General features: G+C 43.6%; 1 protein-coding gene across 3 annotated transcripts in view; it reads left to right on the plus strand.

Moving 5' to 3' along the window:
- The window catches only part of MCU (mitochondrial calcium uniporter), a 147039-nt gene that overhangs the window by 109745 nt on the left and 21153 nt on the right, over positions 1-16141 (plus strand). For all 3 annotated transcript variants that reach the window (XM_075935007.2, XM_075935008.2, XM_075935009.2), the window contains exon 2: positions 6353-6422. In XM_075935007.2, the coding sequence (XP_075791122.1) occupies positions 6353-6422 (70 nt within the window). The remainder of the gene's footprint in view (positions 1-6352; positions 6423-16141) is intronic.

Consider the following 16141-nt stretch of genomic DNA (forward strand, 5'->3'; position numbering starts at 1 on the left):
TGTGTTGACCATTTTTTAGAAAACCTTGATAAATCTTTTTTACAAAATATGCCTTGTAAGGTATCACTTGAAAGCTACTCATTTGCTGGTCATTATTATCCTAGTAAAATGTATGTGGCAACATTGTATGTAAAATTATAAGATTCTACTTTACAATATTGCTGAGACCTGCACAAATTTTAAAAGAGGAGGCAAAAGGCAAATTGTCGTCTTAGGTGTCTATAAAATCAAATGGACTGTTGTCTTGGTTAAGTGACCATGGTTTGACAGGAGGAAGGGTGTGAGTGAGAAATTTATATGTTGGCAATGGAAAAGCTGGAGTTCCTGTGTAATTGGACTGGCTGTTGGCTGAAACCCAGTTGGAGATCGTTCTCAGAGGAGGAAAAGATATAAAAATGAGGAACAGATGCCCTGAATCACCCTCTTCCCTCATCTCGACTCGCTGCATTATTGACAGTTAAAGCAAGGAAAGCTTTGTTGAACTGAAGAGGGGTTCTGGCTAAAATAAATCCATCCAGGTTGTTGTGAGAAGGTAGTAGTGAGAGCTTTTTGCTTTACATTCACTGAGCTTGTTAAGTTAGATGTATGTGTTTTGCCTTTTATTTCTTTTTAACCAGTTCTAACTTTATTATCTCTGTACTTGTAATTGCTTTAAATCTATCTTTCTGTAGTTGAAATATGCTTGTTTTGTCTAAACCAATGTGTTTGGGAACTTCGATTTGAGATAAGATTTGTGCATGCATATCCTATTCTGTCATAGAAATGATGGAAGTTTATCAGTTTTTGTGCAGAAGGAAAGAGCTATGTTTCTGGGGATGAGAGCCCATTTCTGGGGATAAGTCTGAAGTTGGGAATTTGCTGGTATCGCTCTCTCATTATAAATCAGGAGTAGCTCGCTGTAGCTCTCTTGGGCTATGTCTACACTCGCGGCTTCTTGTGCGAGTAAAATGCAAATGAGGCTAAGCGTGGAATATCGCCAAGCCTCATTTGCATACCTAATAAGCCACCATTTTTTTCAGAAAAGGCTCTTGCGCAAGAAGGAGCGTCTACACTGCCCCTTCTTGCGCAAGAAAAATCCTCTTGCGCAATGCCGTTCTTCCTGAAAAGTAATAGGTGTAATGGCATTGCGCAAGAGGGTTTTTCTTGCGCAAAAAGGGGCAGTGTAAACAGCTATTTCTGGTAGTCTGTGTGCAATAGTTGATAGTGGTTTCCATCGAGTTTGTCTCAGATCTCAATCCCAGTTAACCTCCATGTTGATTGTCGTGGGCTTCCTCATCAATGATACTTTTCTGTGCATCCCCCACCATTGCTATAACAGCAGTGGGAACATTGAGTAGACAAGATACTGACACACTTTCCGCTGTGTCATGTAATTTTGTTCAAGGTAGGCCTGGAAACATCTGGTAATTAAAGATTCAAGTAGCCAGTCTGTTTGCAGTGGTGGAGCTGCGAAGCAGAACTAGGTATGTCTCCATAGCATTTTGGACTGAACAGTAGAAAGCCTCCCAGCACAAGTTGGCCACTGGGGTAATGGGGGCTCACACTAGCACTTGAAAAATTGCTAGGGTTGCCAGGTGTCTGGTTTTGAACTGGACAGTCTGGTTTTTGAGCTTTCTGTTTGGGAAACAAATTGAGAAAATACTGGACATATAAATGTCTGGTATTTTCTAATTAAATATGTTTTATTAATATGATGAGTATCAGTACGTAGTTGCATACTGCCTGGCTGGTAGGTGCGCTCACACTGCGTAAGTGTGTCTAGCAGACAGGCAGTACACAATGCAGTAGATGAGGGTGGGGCCGGGTCAGAGCAGGATGGAATCCCCGAGGCCGGACTCGCCCGTGTGCTCCACCAGCACTCTGGGATTTGCGTGGGCCTGGGACAACTTGGCTCCCCGCCGGCAGGTTCTCCCCCACTCTTTGCCCCCGGCCAGCCCCACTGCCCCCGACCTTCTCCCAACTAGCCCTGTTCCCTGCCGGCTGGTTCCCCACTACAATCCCTCCCCCCAGATCTCCCCTGGCCAGCCCCGCTCTCCCGACCCCCTCCCGGCCAGCCCCGCTCCCCCCTTGACCAGCCCTGCTTCACACTGGCCTGTTCTCCCCCCCCCCCCCCAATCTCCCCTGCCAGCTCTGCTCCCCCGACCTCCTTCTGGCCAGCCCTACTCCCCACCAGCCAGTTCCCCCAGATCTCCCCCGCCAGCCCTGCTCCCCCCAACTCCCTCCTGACCAGCCCCACTTCCCCCACAGCCGGTTCTCCTCTGTGTGATCAAGTGTGTCCGGTATTTTTGTGAAAGCCATCTGGCAACTCTAAAAATTACTATGGAAACAGTGCTTCAAAGTTGTGACTTAGACTCTGGTTAGTCTAAATTCCACTCCTAGGTCTCAACGCCTGACTCTCAACTTTCCTTTTACACAGTTATTTTTAGAGCATAGTATGAGCCCTGCTAGCCCAAGTCTGTTGATCAGGCTAAGAGGTTCTTTCCTATTCAGTCCAAAATGTTGTGTAGACGTACCCACTGAGCTGTGAAACAACAAACCTATTATGGAGAAGACAGAAAAGAGAAGTCAAGGATAGAATGGACATGAAAATGAATTAATGGTTTTAGTCTCTCTCCATATCCAAGACAAGCTTTCTGATGCCATGCCAGTGGGTTGCAAACTTTTCTGGGGCTTCCCCCACCAAATGCATTTTCTTAAAGGTAGCAAATGTGGGCCTCAGTTTGAGCTTGGATATAATTATTGCGTATCATTTAGAGAGTTGGGTTATAAACAAAGTGTCCTCAAATGATTGAGTGTGAGACATGATTAATGAAGTATAGAATGAGTTGCTTGTTCATCAGAATGTTATTGTTCTGTTATGTTTCCCTGTAAGCCTGTTGAATAATACACTTTGGGATGGAATGCGATTTTGGGGGTATTTTTCAAATTACCTAGTACAAATACTGTAGTGCAATCTCTCTATCATGGAAGTTGAACTTACAAATGTAGAATTATGTAAAAAAAAAAAAAAAAAAAACCCACCTCTACCCTGCATTCAGAAATAAAGATGTAAAACATCAGAGTGTATAAGTCCACTCAATCCTACTTCTTCTCCACTCAAACAATTTTCTTTTTACATTTTCAGGAAACAGTTCTGTCCACTTCTTGTTTAAAATGTCACTTGAAAGGGAAACCAGGCATTTGCATGGCATTGTTACAGACAGCATCATAAAATATTTCCGTAGCAGACGCACTAAATATCCATATGTCTAGTCATGTTTCAACCATCATTCCAGAGGACACACATCTATGCTGCTAATGGGTGCTGCTTGATAACCAAAGTAGTTGGGACCATTGCATGTTCCTTTTCATCACCTGAGTCAGATGCTGCCAGCAGAAGAAAGATTTTCTTTTCTGGTGGTTGAGGTGTAAGAACGTTATTTCTGCATAAGAACGTTACTCTTTTAAGAGATCTGAAAGCATGTTCCACACCTTCTCCTTCAGATTCTTAAAACTGGGGTCAAGTGCTGTAGCTATCTTGAGAAATCTCACCTTAATACGTTCTTTCCATTTTGTCAAATCTGCAGTGAAAGTGTTCTTACAAGGAGCATGTGCTGTGTCATAATCGAAGACTGCTATAACATGAAATATATGGCAGAATGTGGATAAAACAGAACAGGAGATGTACAGTTCTCCCCCACGGCGCTGCATCTCAAAATTAACACATTTTTTAATGAGTATCAAAATGGAAGCATGTCATCTGGAATGGTGGCCAAAGCACAAAAGGGCATACAAATGTTTAATATTTAATTTAATTTGGTATTCTATTTAGCAGTGCAATTAAAACTGCAATAAATTGCAGTCTTTTTAGTTAATCAAGTGAGCTAACTAAGATTAATCAACAGCCCTACTTTTTTTCAAACTGATTCTGTATTATTCAGATTACAAAGCCTGGACTTCGTGGAGATGTACAGATACAAAATAGATCTGGTGCCTTGTCAGCTGTGTTTTGTGAAAGTGAGTGCTTGACCATGTTAGAGTAATGATCAATATATAACATCTTACACAACAGCTATTCATCACATATGCAGCACAATTTCTGTTTCTTTTCCTCCTTCCTTTCTTGTGGAGAATATTTTTCATTAAACTAGGAAAGTGTTTCTAGAGTTAGTGTGCACCTGCTGTATACTTGCCACCTACAGTTACAGTCCTCTTTGCGTAATGTTATCTCTACAACTGGAACTTTTGACACTGGTTGCATGTCATCACATCATAACTGCGCAATGTGAGTGGGTTTTGTTTTGTTTTTGAACACTTGAATGGATATGACAACGATATGGTAGTGATAAAACAGGCCTTAAAGGATTTTTGGGACTGTTTAAACAAGTTTCAGATTTAGGACTGTCTTGCAAAAATACAGTTAGTATGATAATTCTGTCTGTTTCTACACTGTAGCTTCAGGTAAGGGAGGGAAGGACTGAAACTTAAGTTTAAAGGACTTGCTATTCTGCCTTGCAAAGGGATGAAACAAAAATGAAATATTGAGCAATGTCAGAACTGTCTTCTAAACACTTACTTTAAAAAATCACTTTACAATTTGTGCATATCTGATCGCTGTTGAACTTTTAGATTTAGAAGCATTAATGTAAGCATGAAGTTATAGACTTGAACTTCCTTCACATGGGTCTTAGTTTTCCTTGAACTAGGACAACCATATGTCATATTTACAGTCTTGTGTGTTTATATGGAAATTGAACAGCTTTTCACAAATGGAATTTCCAGTGCAAATGCTAATACAGGTAGGCCCGGTCTACACTAGAAGGCAAAATTGAAATAAGGTACACAATTCTAGCTACATGAGTTACATAGCTGGAGTCGGTGTATCTTAGTTTACCTTACTGAAGTATCCCCACTACAGGAGGTGGACGGGAGCACAATCAGTAGTCAATTTAGTGGGTACTCATTAAATTCACTACATCAATCTCTGGGAGTTGGATCTCCGCTGCGTCGATCTCTTGGCAAGTGAGGACAAACCCAGGGGAGCTCCACCATTTTCCAGATCATCTAGAGCTGTGACAATTTGTTTCTATGTAAATTGTTTCTTGTTTATAACTTACTGGGTGGGTTTTGCTCAATATATGTAGCTGCTTTTCAAAGCAAAAGGAAAATTCAATTGCTAAGAAAGTAATTTCTCCTTCATTGATGTTTCCCTAACCCAGTAGTTTCAGGTCCATCTGATAGCTTGATATACCAATAACTAACACATTTGAGTTCTTGATACAAAATTCTCATCAATGCAGAAATTTTCAAAAATCACTTGCAGTGAGACTCTTTACTGAAGGTACTCTTGTAATTGAAATACAGGCTTTGGAATACAAAAATAATTAGCAATTAAACATAGTCCCAAACAGTTAAGAACTAAATGATCTAGCTACTTAAATACCTAGACTGCTCAGATCTTGGCTAATACCATATAGTTTATAAAATGGGGAACTTTATAACTTTATGCTAGCTTTGTAACCTACAAGTAAGCATTTAAACATGTGCAGTGGGGTTATCTTAGAATACAGTCTTTCTGGAAACAAGTACTTAAATCAGCCTGACTCTCTATGCTCTCCTCTACAAACGAATTCATGGTTTTTACTGAGGGTAAAGAACATTAATACATACAAGACTAAGTTGATTCACTTCTACTTTTCTCCTAATTACTGCAAGGCAGGCTTTTTAAGCCCTATGGTCTTGCCCCTCTGATTTGGATTCTGGTAAGTTGGTTGTATTCAAACCTTACTTGTATGAAGCATAATAAAAATGACATTTTCCTGTGTTTTGCTGATTTTACGTACCCAGTGGACAAAAATAACATGGCCCATAATTGTTCGTAAGTTGTTCTGTTCATCTGTTACATTACATTCCATCTGCCTTTCCTAAGTGTTACATTACATTTCCATCTGCCTTTCCTAAGTGTGTTATCTACCTGTACTGCTCTTACCTTGTCATGTGATTTTCTTGCCTTCTCTACCTGTGACTCAAATTAAATTTTCATAAATTCAGTTATAAGGTGAATGCTAGGTCAAAAACATTGATTTCTAAGCTGCCCCTTTTGAAGTCTTTGCCAACTCTGCTACTTGATGGACAAAACCCATGAGATGTGAACATGGCTGAAGGGGGTGACGGGGGGGCAACAAAAGATGCTGCTCTAGACAGTTACTCCTGACTTGCTGTGGTCCCTATGGTAGCTAAGAGGATATGCCTAGATAAATGTCACTTACGACATGTGGAGGCAAGGCAAGAGGTATGAGAGCTTGACAGACTGGCATAACCCAGCATTTGCCCTTTAATAACAATTCCATTTTGCTGTGTTTGGATTTTCTAGGTGCACCAGAGGCTTTCTCCCTGGCAGAGTTGGAGAGTGGTCCATTGCAGTACAGTAGTGCCCTCTGATGGTGAGTTCTGGCACAGAGTTTTTGGTCTTGTTTCTGACTTTCCAACTCAAGCCACCCAGTGTGATGTATATGTTGCTTTGTTTTTTCTGGGATGCAATCAGGTTTTTCTCCATAGGCTGGAGAGGAAATATCAATGATAAGATAAGAGCAATATGAAATATGTATCATGGTCTGTTAAAATCTAAAAAAAAATGGACTTCCCTGTATCTTTTGTTGAACTTTGGATAAATGCATGCACATAATCCTTCTAGAGCAGCTGCTTCTCCGTGAGTTTCCCCTAGTTCTGCTACCCAATGGTAGCACCCTCCCTCTGAGAAAGAAGGAAGAAGATAAAAGGATTTTTGATCATCTTTAGTTCCATTTGTTAACTTGAGAAGACAGTGGTCATTTGTTTCAGAAAGGCTTGACTAATGTTCATGCCCAGAAACCATATATCATGTCCACAGCCCACTTCACTTGCTTATGAGAACAAGGAGTCTCAAAGGTAACTCACATCTTCTTACAAAATGGCATGTAGCTTTGCCACTAAACCAATCTCTAGAATTCTTTTTCAAAACAGTTGCAGAACCACAAGGACAGCATAATTTTACTTTTACTCTTCCGGAACACTCCCTCTTCCTACTAACAAATAAGCCATAGCTTTTCATACTGGCTCCCTCCAGAGCCATCGTATGCTGCTTTTGAAATAGCTGGAAGGGGGTCACCAGTCAGGCAAAGCATCTTCTTGCCTCACCCCATCTGTGTACTTCTAGGTCAGAGAAAGTCTGAGAAAGTTGTGGAGGCAATGCAAATGATCACTGGTATTTTGTCCCAAAAAAGAGAAGATCAGAATTTACAAACTGGTATAATGGAGGCACACCTTATAAATGTTACTTTGAATTCATGTTCTTCTAGTAAGAACAAAAACATTCTCCATATTTGACACACATATTTAGATTGATTAACAGGTCATGACTGTCTTAAAGTATTGGACATGTGGTGTGAAGGTTACATGCTTTTTACATTTACATGCAATGGAAGAAATAGTTGCCACAAACAGGAGTGCATCTGAAATCTCCCACAACACAGCCATGCAGTTTTAAGCTTTTATTAATATACATCCGTGCATCCCCCACCCCCAGAAAATCCCTCTAAGTAGATGAGACTTCAAAGGCGTCATTGTCAAAGGGTCTTGTGCTAGAACTCCAGTTATATGTGCATCTGAAGAAAAAAGTTTGCAGAACACTCCTGAGGTCTTGTATCCCAGAATATGTCTGCATGTTAGTCAAAGGATACATGTGTTCCAAACTGCAAATATTTCCAGTGAGAGAATGAATAGCTCAGAAGTTTTAGATGGATCTGGGATCTTAATTACATTGGTGGATAAATATGGGCGAGACCAGCCATGGTTTGAAAAAAGTGTCCTTTGTAAAGAACTAGAGCTAACCTTTCTAATATTCATTTTTTAAAAGCTAGCTTTAAGAAAGCAAGAATATAGTTAGCCAGCCAAAAATCATGCTAATTAGTCTTCTAGAAGACTAGAATTATATGCTGTATTCAGTATTTTTAGGTAACAAATATTTAAATAGTGAATTTACTTAAAATGCAGTTGTACTAACTACTTACTCACTTGGTCTTTGCCTTGATAATTCATTCATTACTAAAGCTATTTGCTCCTTTTTTTACAGTCAAAGGGCTCGGATGCTGAGCTTTTCAATAGTGTCACTGTGTGACATAAGACAAGGGAATCTGTTGCTAAAGATGCTAATCTTTAGTGAAATTAAGGTCCTAGTGCACCAAAGACTTTATGCTACAAAATGGCAACAGAAGACTTTGATTGTTGTCTGCTTTATGTCTACATAGGGCAAGATAACTGTAGGCTAGGGCTTGTGTAGGATGGTCCAGCATGATAGTGAGAGTTGCTGCTTTTCATATACAAACTTAAATACTGTATGTAAAGTGAATACACAGAATAAAACTAGAGCTTATGATCTAAATTTAGAAACCAGATATAACCAGTTTTAAATGAACAAGGGAGGGTAAACAAAAGGAAGAACAGGTGTAATTTTGATTAAAATTATGCAATGATGTAGGATAGTTTGTGCATGACATGAGGAGTTGTGAATCATTTACTCTCTCACTGTGTACTTTGGCATTTCACATTATTCTTTCATGTAATTTTGTTAAATGTTCCACCCTAATTAATAATTTGACAGGCCCATTTTGTTTTTTCAGTGTTTACTTTCCCAAGGTAATACTGATTAATTTCCTTTAATGCATGCACTGCATTTTTTGAGACTTGAAATTTATAAGTTTTTTAAAAGTAGCAGCACTGTGTAAATGAAGTACAGGCAGTCCCTGGGTTACGTACAAGATAGGGACTGTAGGTTTGTTCTTAAGTTGAATCTGTATGTAAGTCAGAACTGGCGTCCAGATTCAGCCGCTGCTGAAACTGATCAGTTTCAACAGCGGCTGAATCTGGATGCCAGTTCTGACTTACATACAGATTCAACTTAAGAACCCCAGGCGTAACCAAGTCAGCTGCTGCTGAAACTGATCAGCGGCTGATTCCAGGAAGCCGGGGGCAGAGCAACTCTGCCTCGGGCTTCCTATAGTCAGCCGCTGGTCAGTTTCAGCAGCGGCTGACTTGGGGACGCCTGGGGCAGAGCAGCTGGGGTGCTGCTGGGTTGCTCCAGTTGCGCCGCTCCTTGGCGCTACTGGAGCAACCCAGCAGCACCCCAGCTGCTCTGCCCCAGGGGTCCTGATTCAGCCGCTGCTGAAACTGACCAGCAGCGGCTGAATCAGGACGCCTGGGGCAAAGCAGCTGGGGTGCTGCCGGGTTGGTCCAGTAGCGCCGAGGAGCGGCGCTGCGGGACCAACCCAGCAGCGCCCCAGCTGCTCTACCCCAGGTGTCGTGGGCAGAAAAGCCTGGTCTGCTGGGGAGGAGGGGGCACTAGCTGCGCCCCCCACCCCCAGCAGACCAGGTAGATGCGGAGCAAAGCCGCGGAGGACGCCTGCAGCAGGACAGCCCAGACGCGCCGCGGCTGTCCCGCTGCGGGCGTCCTCCGAGGCTTTGCTCCCCGTCTCCCTGGTCTGCTGGTCAGACCAGGGAGATGGGGAGCAGCTTTTCTCGCCCCGGAGGACGCGGGCGGCGGCACCGCGGCTCATCCGGGTGTCCCGCCGCTCCTGTCCTCCGGGGCAAGAAAAGCCCCGTTCGTAACTGCGGATCCGACATAAGTCGGATCCGCGTAACTCGGGGACTGCCTGTGGTATGTAAATGACATTACATTTAAATACATAGTACAGGTTAGAATGCTGGTTTAAAATTAATCCAGAGTACAATTACTCAGTGATTGCATATGCCTCCCAACCCTACAGGTCACATACCACAGGGCTATCAAAGGAGTAGGTCTGTAGCCAAATACAGTAAAACTCCATTAGTCCGGCATCCAATGCTCCGGGACTCCTGATGGTCCGGCACCATCAGGAACTCGGAAGTGCTGGGGCAGCCGGACAGGCTTCCCCCATTCAGCTGCTGCTGAAACTGACCAGCAGCTGAATTGGGGAAGCTGGGAGCAGAGCAGCTGGGGTGCTGCTGGGTTGGTCCCGCAGTGCCAAAGGACGGTGCTGCGGGACCAACCCGGCAGGACCCCAGCTGCTCTTCCGCTGGGGGTTCCCAATTCAGCCACTGCTGAAACAGATCAGCAGCTGATTCCTGGAAGCCCCGGGCAGAGCAGCTCTGTCCCGAGCTTCCTGGAATCAGCCGCTGATCTGTTCCAGCAGCAGCTGAATCGGGGACCCCTGGGGCAGAGCAGCTGGGGTCCTGCCGGGTTGGTCCCGTAGCGCTGCCCCTCGGGGCTGCGGAACCAACCCGGCAGCACCCCAGCTGCTCTTGGGGACGCCTGGGGCAGAGCAGCTGGAGTGCTGCCGGGTTGGTCCCGCAGCGCCAAAGGACGGCGCTGCGGGACCAACCCGGCAGCACTCCAGCTGCTCTGCCCCAGGCGTCCCCAAGAGCAGCTGGGGTGCTGCCGGGTTGGTCCCGCAGCCCCGAGGGGCAGCGCTACAGGACCAACCGGGTAGTACCCCAGCTGCTCTGTCCCAGGCGTCCCCAAGAGCAGCTGGAGTGCTGCCGGGTTGGTGCCGTAGCGCCGCCCCTCAGCGCTGCGGGACCAACCCGGCAGCACCCCAGCTGCTCTATTGCAGGCATCCCCGATTCAGCTGCTGCTGAAATTCACCAGCAGCGGCTGAATCAGGGACGCCTGGGGCAGAGCCGGACTATCGTAAGGGGGGGCTATGAGGGGTCTGGGATTGCATCCCCTCCCACCCCACTCCAGATCCCTCATAGCCCCCCCCTTCTGATAGTCCAGCATATCTGATAATCTGGCACCCCCTGGGTCCTAAAGGTGCCGGATTATCAGAAGTTGACTGTAATACGAGGTATCTCATTATGCAACTACCTGTTCGAGTTTTTCCCATATTATTTCCCTGTGGCCTAATGTTGCTATTTCTTCATATCTGTTGGGTTGGGAGTATCAAGAGGTCCTCAGTTTCATTCTTACCTGAGGCTTTTTCCTTCAATAGTAAAAGTTTGACAAGGCTTGAGCTTCACTGGAAGATGAGGGTCAGCTATGATCTAGTTAAATTATGAGACTTTTCTAGCTATAGGTTTGAGAATTATTTTTTTAGTTCATGGTACAAGGTGTTGTCAAGAAGACACAGTATCGCACAACCCAGTCTTACTGTAGCAGTCATCCTAAGGAAATATTTTCTGTGGCTTCATCTATACTTGAAATTTGTAGAAAACTTTACACCAGTGCTAGTAATTGAGGGTATTGCTAGTATAGATTTTTTTGGTGGTATTTGTATTACTGTAATTTATTATCAGTCATTTTACTATCTGCTCAGAGCATATGGTGGTGAAAATGAAAGTGGTCAATATATACACATCCACCAGTGTTAGAAACAATAGAGTTGCTCTGATGTAGTGCTGTGGTCACCAACCTATTGATTGCAAATGACTGGTAGGTCCTGGAGACTCTGCCAAGTAATTGCAATCCTCAGATTGACTGACTGCCGGGCCCCATGCTGCTCCTGAAAGCAGCCAGATGGCTGAGTGCACACACATCTCTGCAGCCCCTTCCAGGAGTAGCGTGGGGCCAGGCAGTCAGAGGGTATGTCTACACTACCCCCCTAGTTCGTACCTCATGGAACGAGGTGTACAGCTCGTTCAGATTAGGCTTCCTAATCCGAACTAGCTAGCCCGTGTAGCTGCGCGGCACGGGGTCTGACCTAGCCGGCATTTAAAAATGGCGCCGGCCGGCTTTATGCAAATGAAGCCCGGGAAATTCAAATCCCGGGCTTCATTTGCAATTCCGTATGACTACGTTACCCCCCCTAGTTCGAACTGGGGGGTAGCGTAGACATACCCAGAGAGCGTTGCCTGAGCCCTGCTACACTGCTGACCAAGAGCCTCCTATGTTAAGTGCTGCCTGGCTGAAGTCTGCACCCTTTCGCCCTCTGCCAGCCCTGAGCCTGAACCATGGGCGGTGGGTATCCTAGGCAAGAGAAGGCACTGCCTCACCTGGCCCTGTCCATGCCCAGCTCTGTGTCATATCTGCTGGCCAGATCCCAGAAGCTCTGGGACTGGGCTCATACCACCCACCGGCTCCCCAGACCTGTGAGGTTGGTGGACGCTACCCAGGGACAGGGAGGGGGGCAAGAGCTAGTCGTGTGCGAGCGGCTCATGGGCTCTGGCAGGTGTGAGGGGCTTATGAAGGAATGTCCTATTCTTTTCCTTTGTGTAGAAAAGACATGGAGGCAGATTCTTCACCCAACCAGTATGCACATTGTCCCGATATAAGATTAACTTGAAAAGAAGTTACTTTTAGGGAGATAATTATGTATTCCTTCCTGCCAGTGAAGTACAAGTTTTGATGCAAATGACTGTAGATACCCCCAAGACATTGGAGAATTAAACTTACTCTAGTCAAGACAGTTTTACAGCTCTATAACAAGATGAGTTTACTTTGAACAGCTGACACTTTGCCTATAGATTACAGAATCAACAACCACTGGCTTGCCTTTTTCCAGCAGACTAAGTAAAGTAAAACATGGTATTAAATATGTGATGGTATAAATAGTGTTTTAAATTCAAATTGTAGATCACCAAGTACCGTGATGAGGTTTACTGCAAGTCAGAGAGCTGAATAAAAGTAGTATTACAATAGAAATCCTAGCAGTTTAGTGTAGGCTCTGATCAATGGACAATTCTCAAACTCCTGGGAATTATAGATGGAAGTTGCCAATTGCTTATTGGAATAGAAACATACAAATTTTGTTTCTGTAGAAAATGAGCTTTAGCGAAGGCCAAAGAATTTAGCTACATGACCCATTCATTTAGCCCTGGTTTACACTAGGGTGTTATTTCAAAATAACCCCCATTAGTTGACTTTATAAGGGCGTGTCCACAATACCAAGCCCGTTATTTCAAAATAATGGGTCATTTATTTTGAAGTCTGTACTTCTGCTTTCCTCTGGCAATAATGCTAATTTCACTCTCCAGTGCCGCTATTTTGAAATAACTGCTCCCCAGAGTAATTCGAACTAGTTACTCCCCAGTGCTTCCTGGGGCTCTGTGTCGAGGTAGCCCATCCACATTAACAGAGCCTCCCTCGGACTAATTTTAATGTTTCCCCATACTGAGGACATGCTATTTCGATTTTGTAAAATCGAGAGTTAAGTCAAATTTAGTTAGTTTGACATAATTTTCTAATATAGACATGCCCTTAGGGAAGTATATTTACATTCTAGATTGCAAACTAGCATGAAAGAGAGGAAAGGTGGTGTGTTCTGACAGTAATTCAATTAATCCAGCTTGAGAGCCAGATCAGTGGTGAGGTAGTAATGTAATTAAGTGATGGTTTATGTTTTGCTGGGGGGTTTTATCACAAGTTTTTTGTGCTGGAGCTCCAACCCCTGTGTGGTCCCTTGTGGAGCTGGAACACACAGAATCTACTAGCCTGGGCCCCCGCTAACTACCACATTGATGACTCCCTAACTGTGATGATTGTACAGTCACCACAGTTTGGGAGTCACCAATGTGGTCGTTAGGCATCACTGATGTGGGGTTCTGCCACGTTTTTTTCTTAGTTGATGATGATAACCATTTGGCTGCATGCACATGTGTGGTGTGGGGTGGGGTTTTTTGTGTACTGTCATGGGCATTTGGGTAGCCTAGGTGGGGGAAGACACAGTCTTCCCAAATCTCCAGGCATGACCCACCCACACTCTGGCCCCAGTTGTTCTGGGGGTGGAGTGTTGCTGCTCCCAGCACTCGCCCTCACTGTGCTCCATGGCAGGAAGGCTGGACTCATGGGCCTCCCAGTACTCTGGGGGGCTGAGGAGGATTGGGCCATACAGCCGCCGCCTCCCCTCTCTTTCCATCCTTGTGGTGTAGGTGCACTTGGCACTATGCCCTGCCTCTTTCCCTCCCCATAGTGGGGGTGTGTGTGCACTTGGTGCACCTCCCTGTGGCGGGGAATGGGGCCTCAGCAGATGGGGTGTGGCTAGGGGCCTGCCTTCTGTAGCCCTAGCTGCACCTACCGCCTATGTGTACCGTGTTGACTTTGCACAAGTTGACATAACAGACTTTGGGAGAGTACCCAAAGACCTGTGGCCTAGGTCTTAGGCCTTACACCAGACCTATGATATGTGGGCTTATCTTTTAGGCCCTCATCTTACTACACAGGTGAGCACCCCTTCTCATTGTACTAAATTAAATTTTATGGATCTCCACCTTAAAGTTTTTTCGAACACATGATGAAAACTGTAAAACTAACATTATACATAACTTTGATATCGAGTTTAAACATAACTCCTAAATGCTTCTGGTTTCCTTACTGTCCCATTGCCACAAGTCTTTTAAAAGATGCACCTTCGCTTTATAAGCTCAATTCTTTGTCCCCTTGCCTTCATGTGATGCATTACATTTACTGACAGTCATGTGTCTTGAATCTAAATTGTTGTGTTTTAGTTTTTCTTCCATGGCTTCCTTTCATTTATTTTTTGCATACATTTTAATGAAATAGTAACCTTCTGTTGTATGTAGTTTTCTGAGCCACTTACTTCTGACATACTGCTTGGTTTATGAGTTTTTTTTGTCATTCCACCTATTTGTATTTCTAAAGGGCTGTGGTCCCAGTTTGTCCTAATTGATTGAAAGGATGAATAAACAGGCAGGACATTTTGCAATAAGGGTTTGAAGAGTAGTGTAGGGCATGTCAGCAGCATAGCTGTCTATATACTCGTATACGTGTAGAAATGACATCAATTTAACTAGATCAGCCTCTAAATATCTTCTCTTACATTAGTGAATATCTCCCTTTGTGTAGACAATCCTAAATCGGTTTTGTTTTTAATTGTCCTTAAAGTGATTTATGAACATTAACACCAGGAATTTGCACCAATTTAATTAAATTTACAGGCAGTCCCCGGGTTACATGGATCCGACTTACATCGGATCCCTACTTACAAACGGGGTGAGGCAACCCTGCACTAGCTGCTTCCCCCCAGCAGACCAGGGAGACACGAAGTTAGCGCCCCTCCTCCCCAGCAGACCAGGAAGATGCAGAGCGGCTTTTTTCAGCAGACACCTCAGCTTGAGAATAAAGGACTGAGGGAAGTGAGGTGTGGGAGAATAAAACTGAGCTCTGGAGAAATGTTTGGCTAGAGTTTCCCCTACAATATGTACCAGTTCCGACTTGCATACAAATTCAACTTAAGAACAAACCTACAGTCCCTATCTTGTACATAACCCGGGGACTGCCTGTATATATTTTTAAATATTTTAAATCAGTGCAGTTTCTGCACTCCTGGGATACTGATAAACTGACATTGGACTAGAAAATATATAATAAGTGTCTGGATTTTATCTTCAGACATCATAACTCCATGTAATCAAGCAAAGATGGGAATAAATGAAAATTTTAAATATTCAAAAGGCATGAAAATCCTGCGAATTTTATTAAAGATGTATGCTGCTAACCCTCAGTTTTCTCAGACTTTTAGTCAGTGACTGTTACTTGGAAAATTTCCCAACTAAAAATGGGTAGGTAAACAGGCTGCTTTATTTTATCTCCCTCTCATTCTATATGTTTATTGTAGAGTATAAGCTGTTGGAGTGGAGACTTTCTATATGTGGACAGCACCTAGCACAGTATGGATACTATGGTCATGCAAATAATAAAATAACAGCTTGACTTGCATGTTGGGGCGGAGAATTTGAGTCCTATAGACATCCTCATGAACCTATATGAAAATGCACTTCAGAACACTTAGGAAATTGAGAATTTCTTGATCTCTAGTTTAGCTTATGGAATAATTTTTAGTGTAAGTGTTGTCTTTGTTGCGATTGATATAATTACCCATAAACAATAGATATAGTATCTTCTAGCTTAGAAAACTGATGGAATATTGTTTGTTTCAGAGTTTTGACTAGCCTCTTTAAGGTCCTCCTTAAACTGATTTGATCATTCAATACCAGTAGAAAAAATGGGATTAATCAAAGTAAAAACATGAGTTTTCAAAACCTTGTCATTTTGCTAAGTCTCCTAGGCTAAGTCTACATGACAGGCTTCTTGTGCAAGAAGACTTTTGCACAAGAGTTTTTGCACAAAAACTTCTTGTGCAAGGGCATGTCCACACCTCAAAGTGCTTTTGCGCAAGAGAGCGTACACACTGTT

The sequence above is a fragment of the Pelodiscus sinensis genome, chromosome 8, assembly GCF_052426305.1.
Source record: "Pelodiscus sinensis isolate ZL-2025 chromosome 8, ASM5242630v1, whole genome shotgun sequence".
Taxonomy (NCBI): Eukaryota; Metazoa; Chordata; order Testudines; family Trionychidae; genus Pelodiscus; species Pelodiscus sinensis.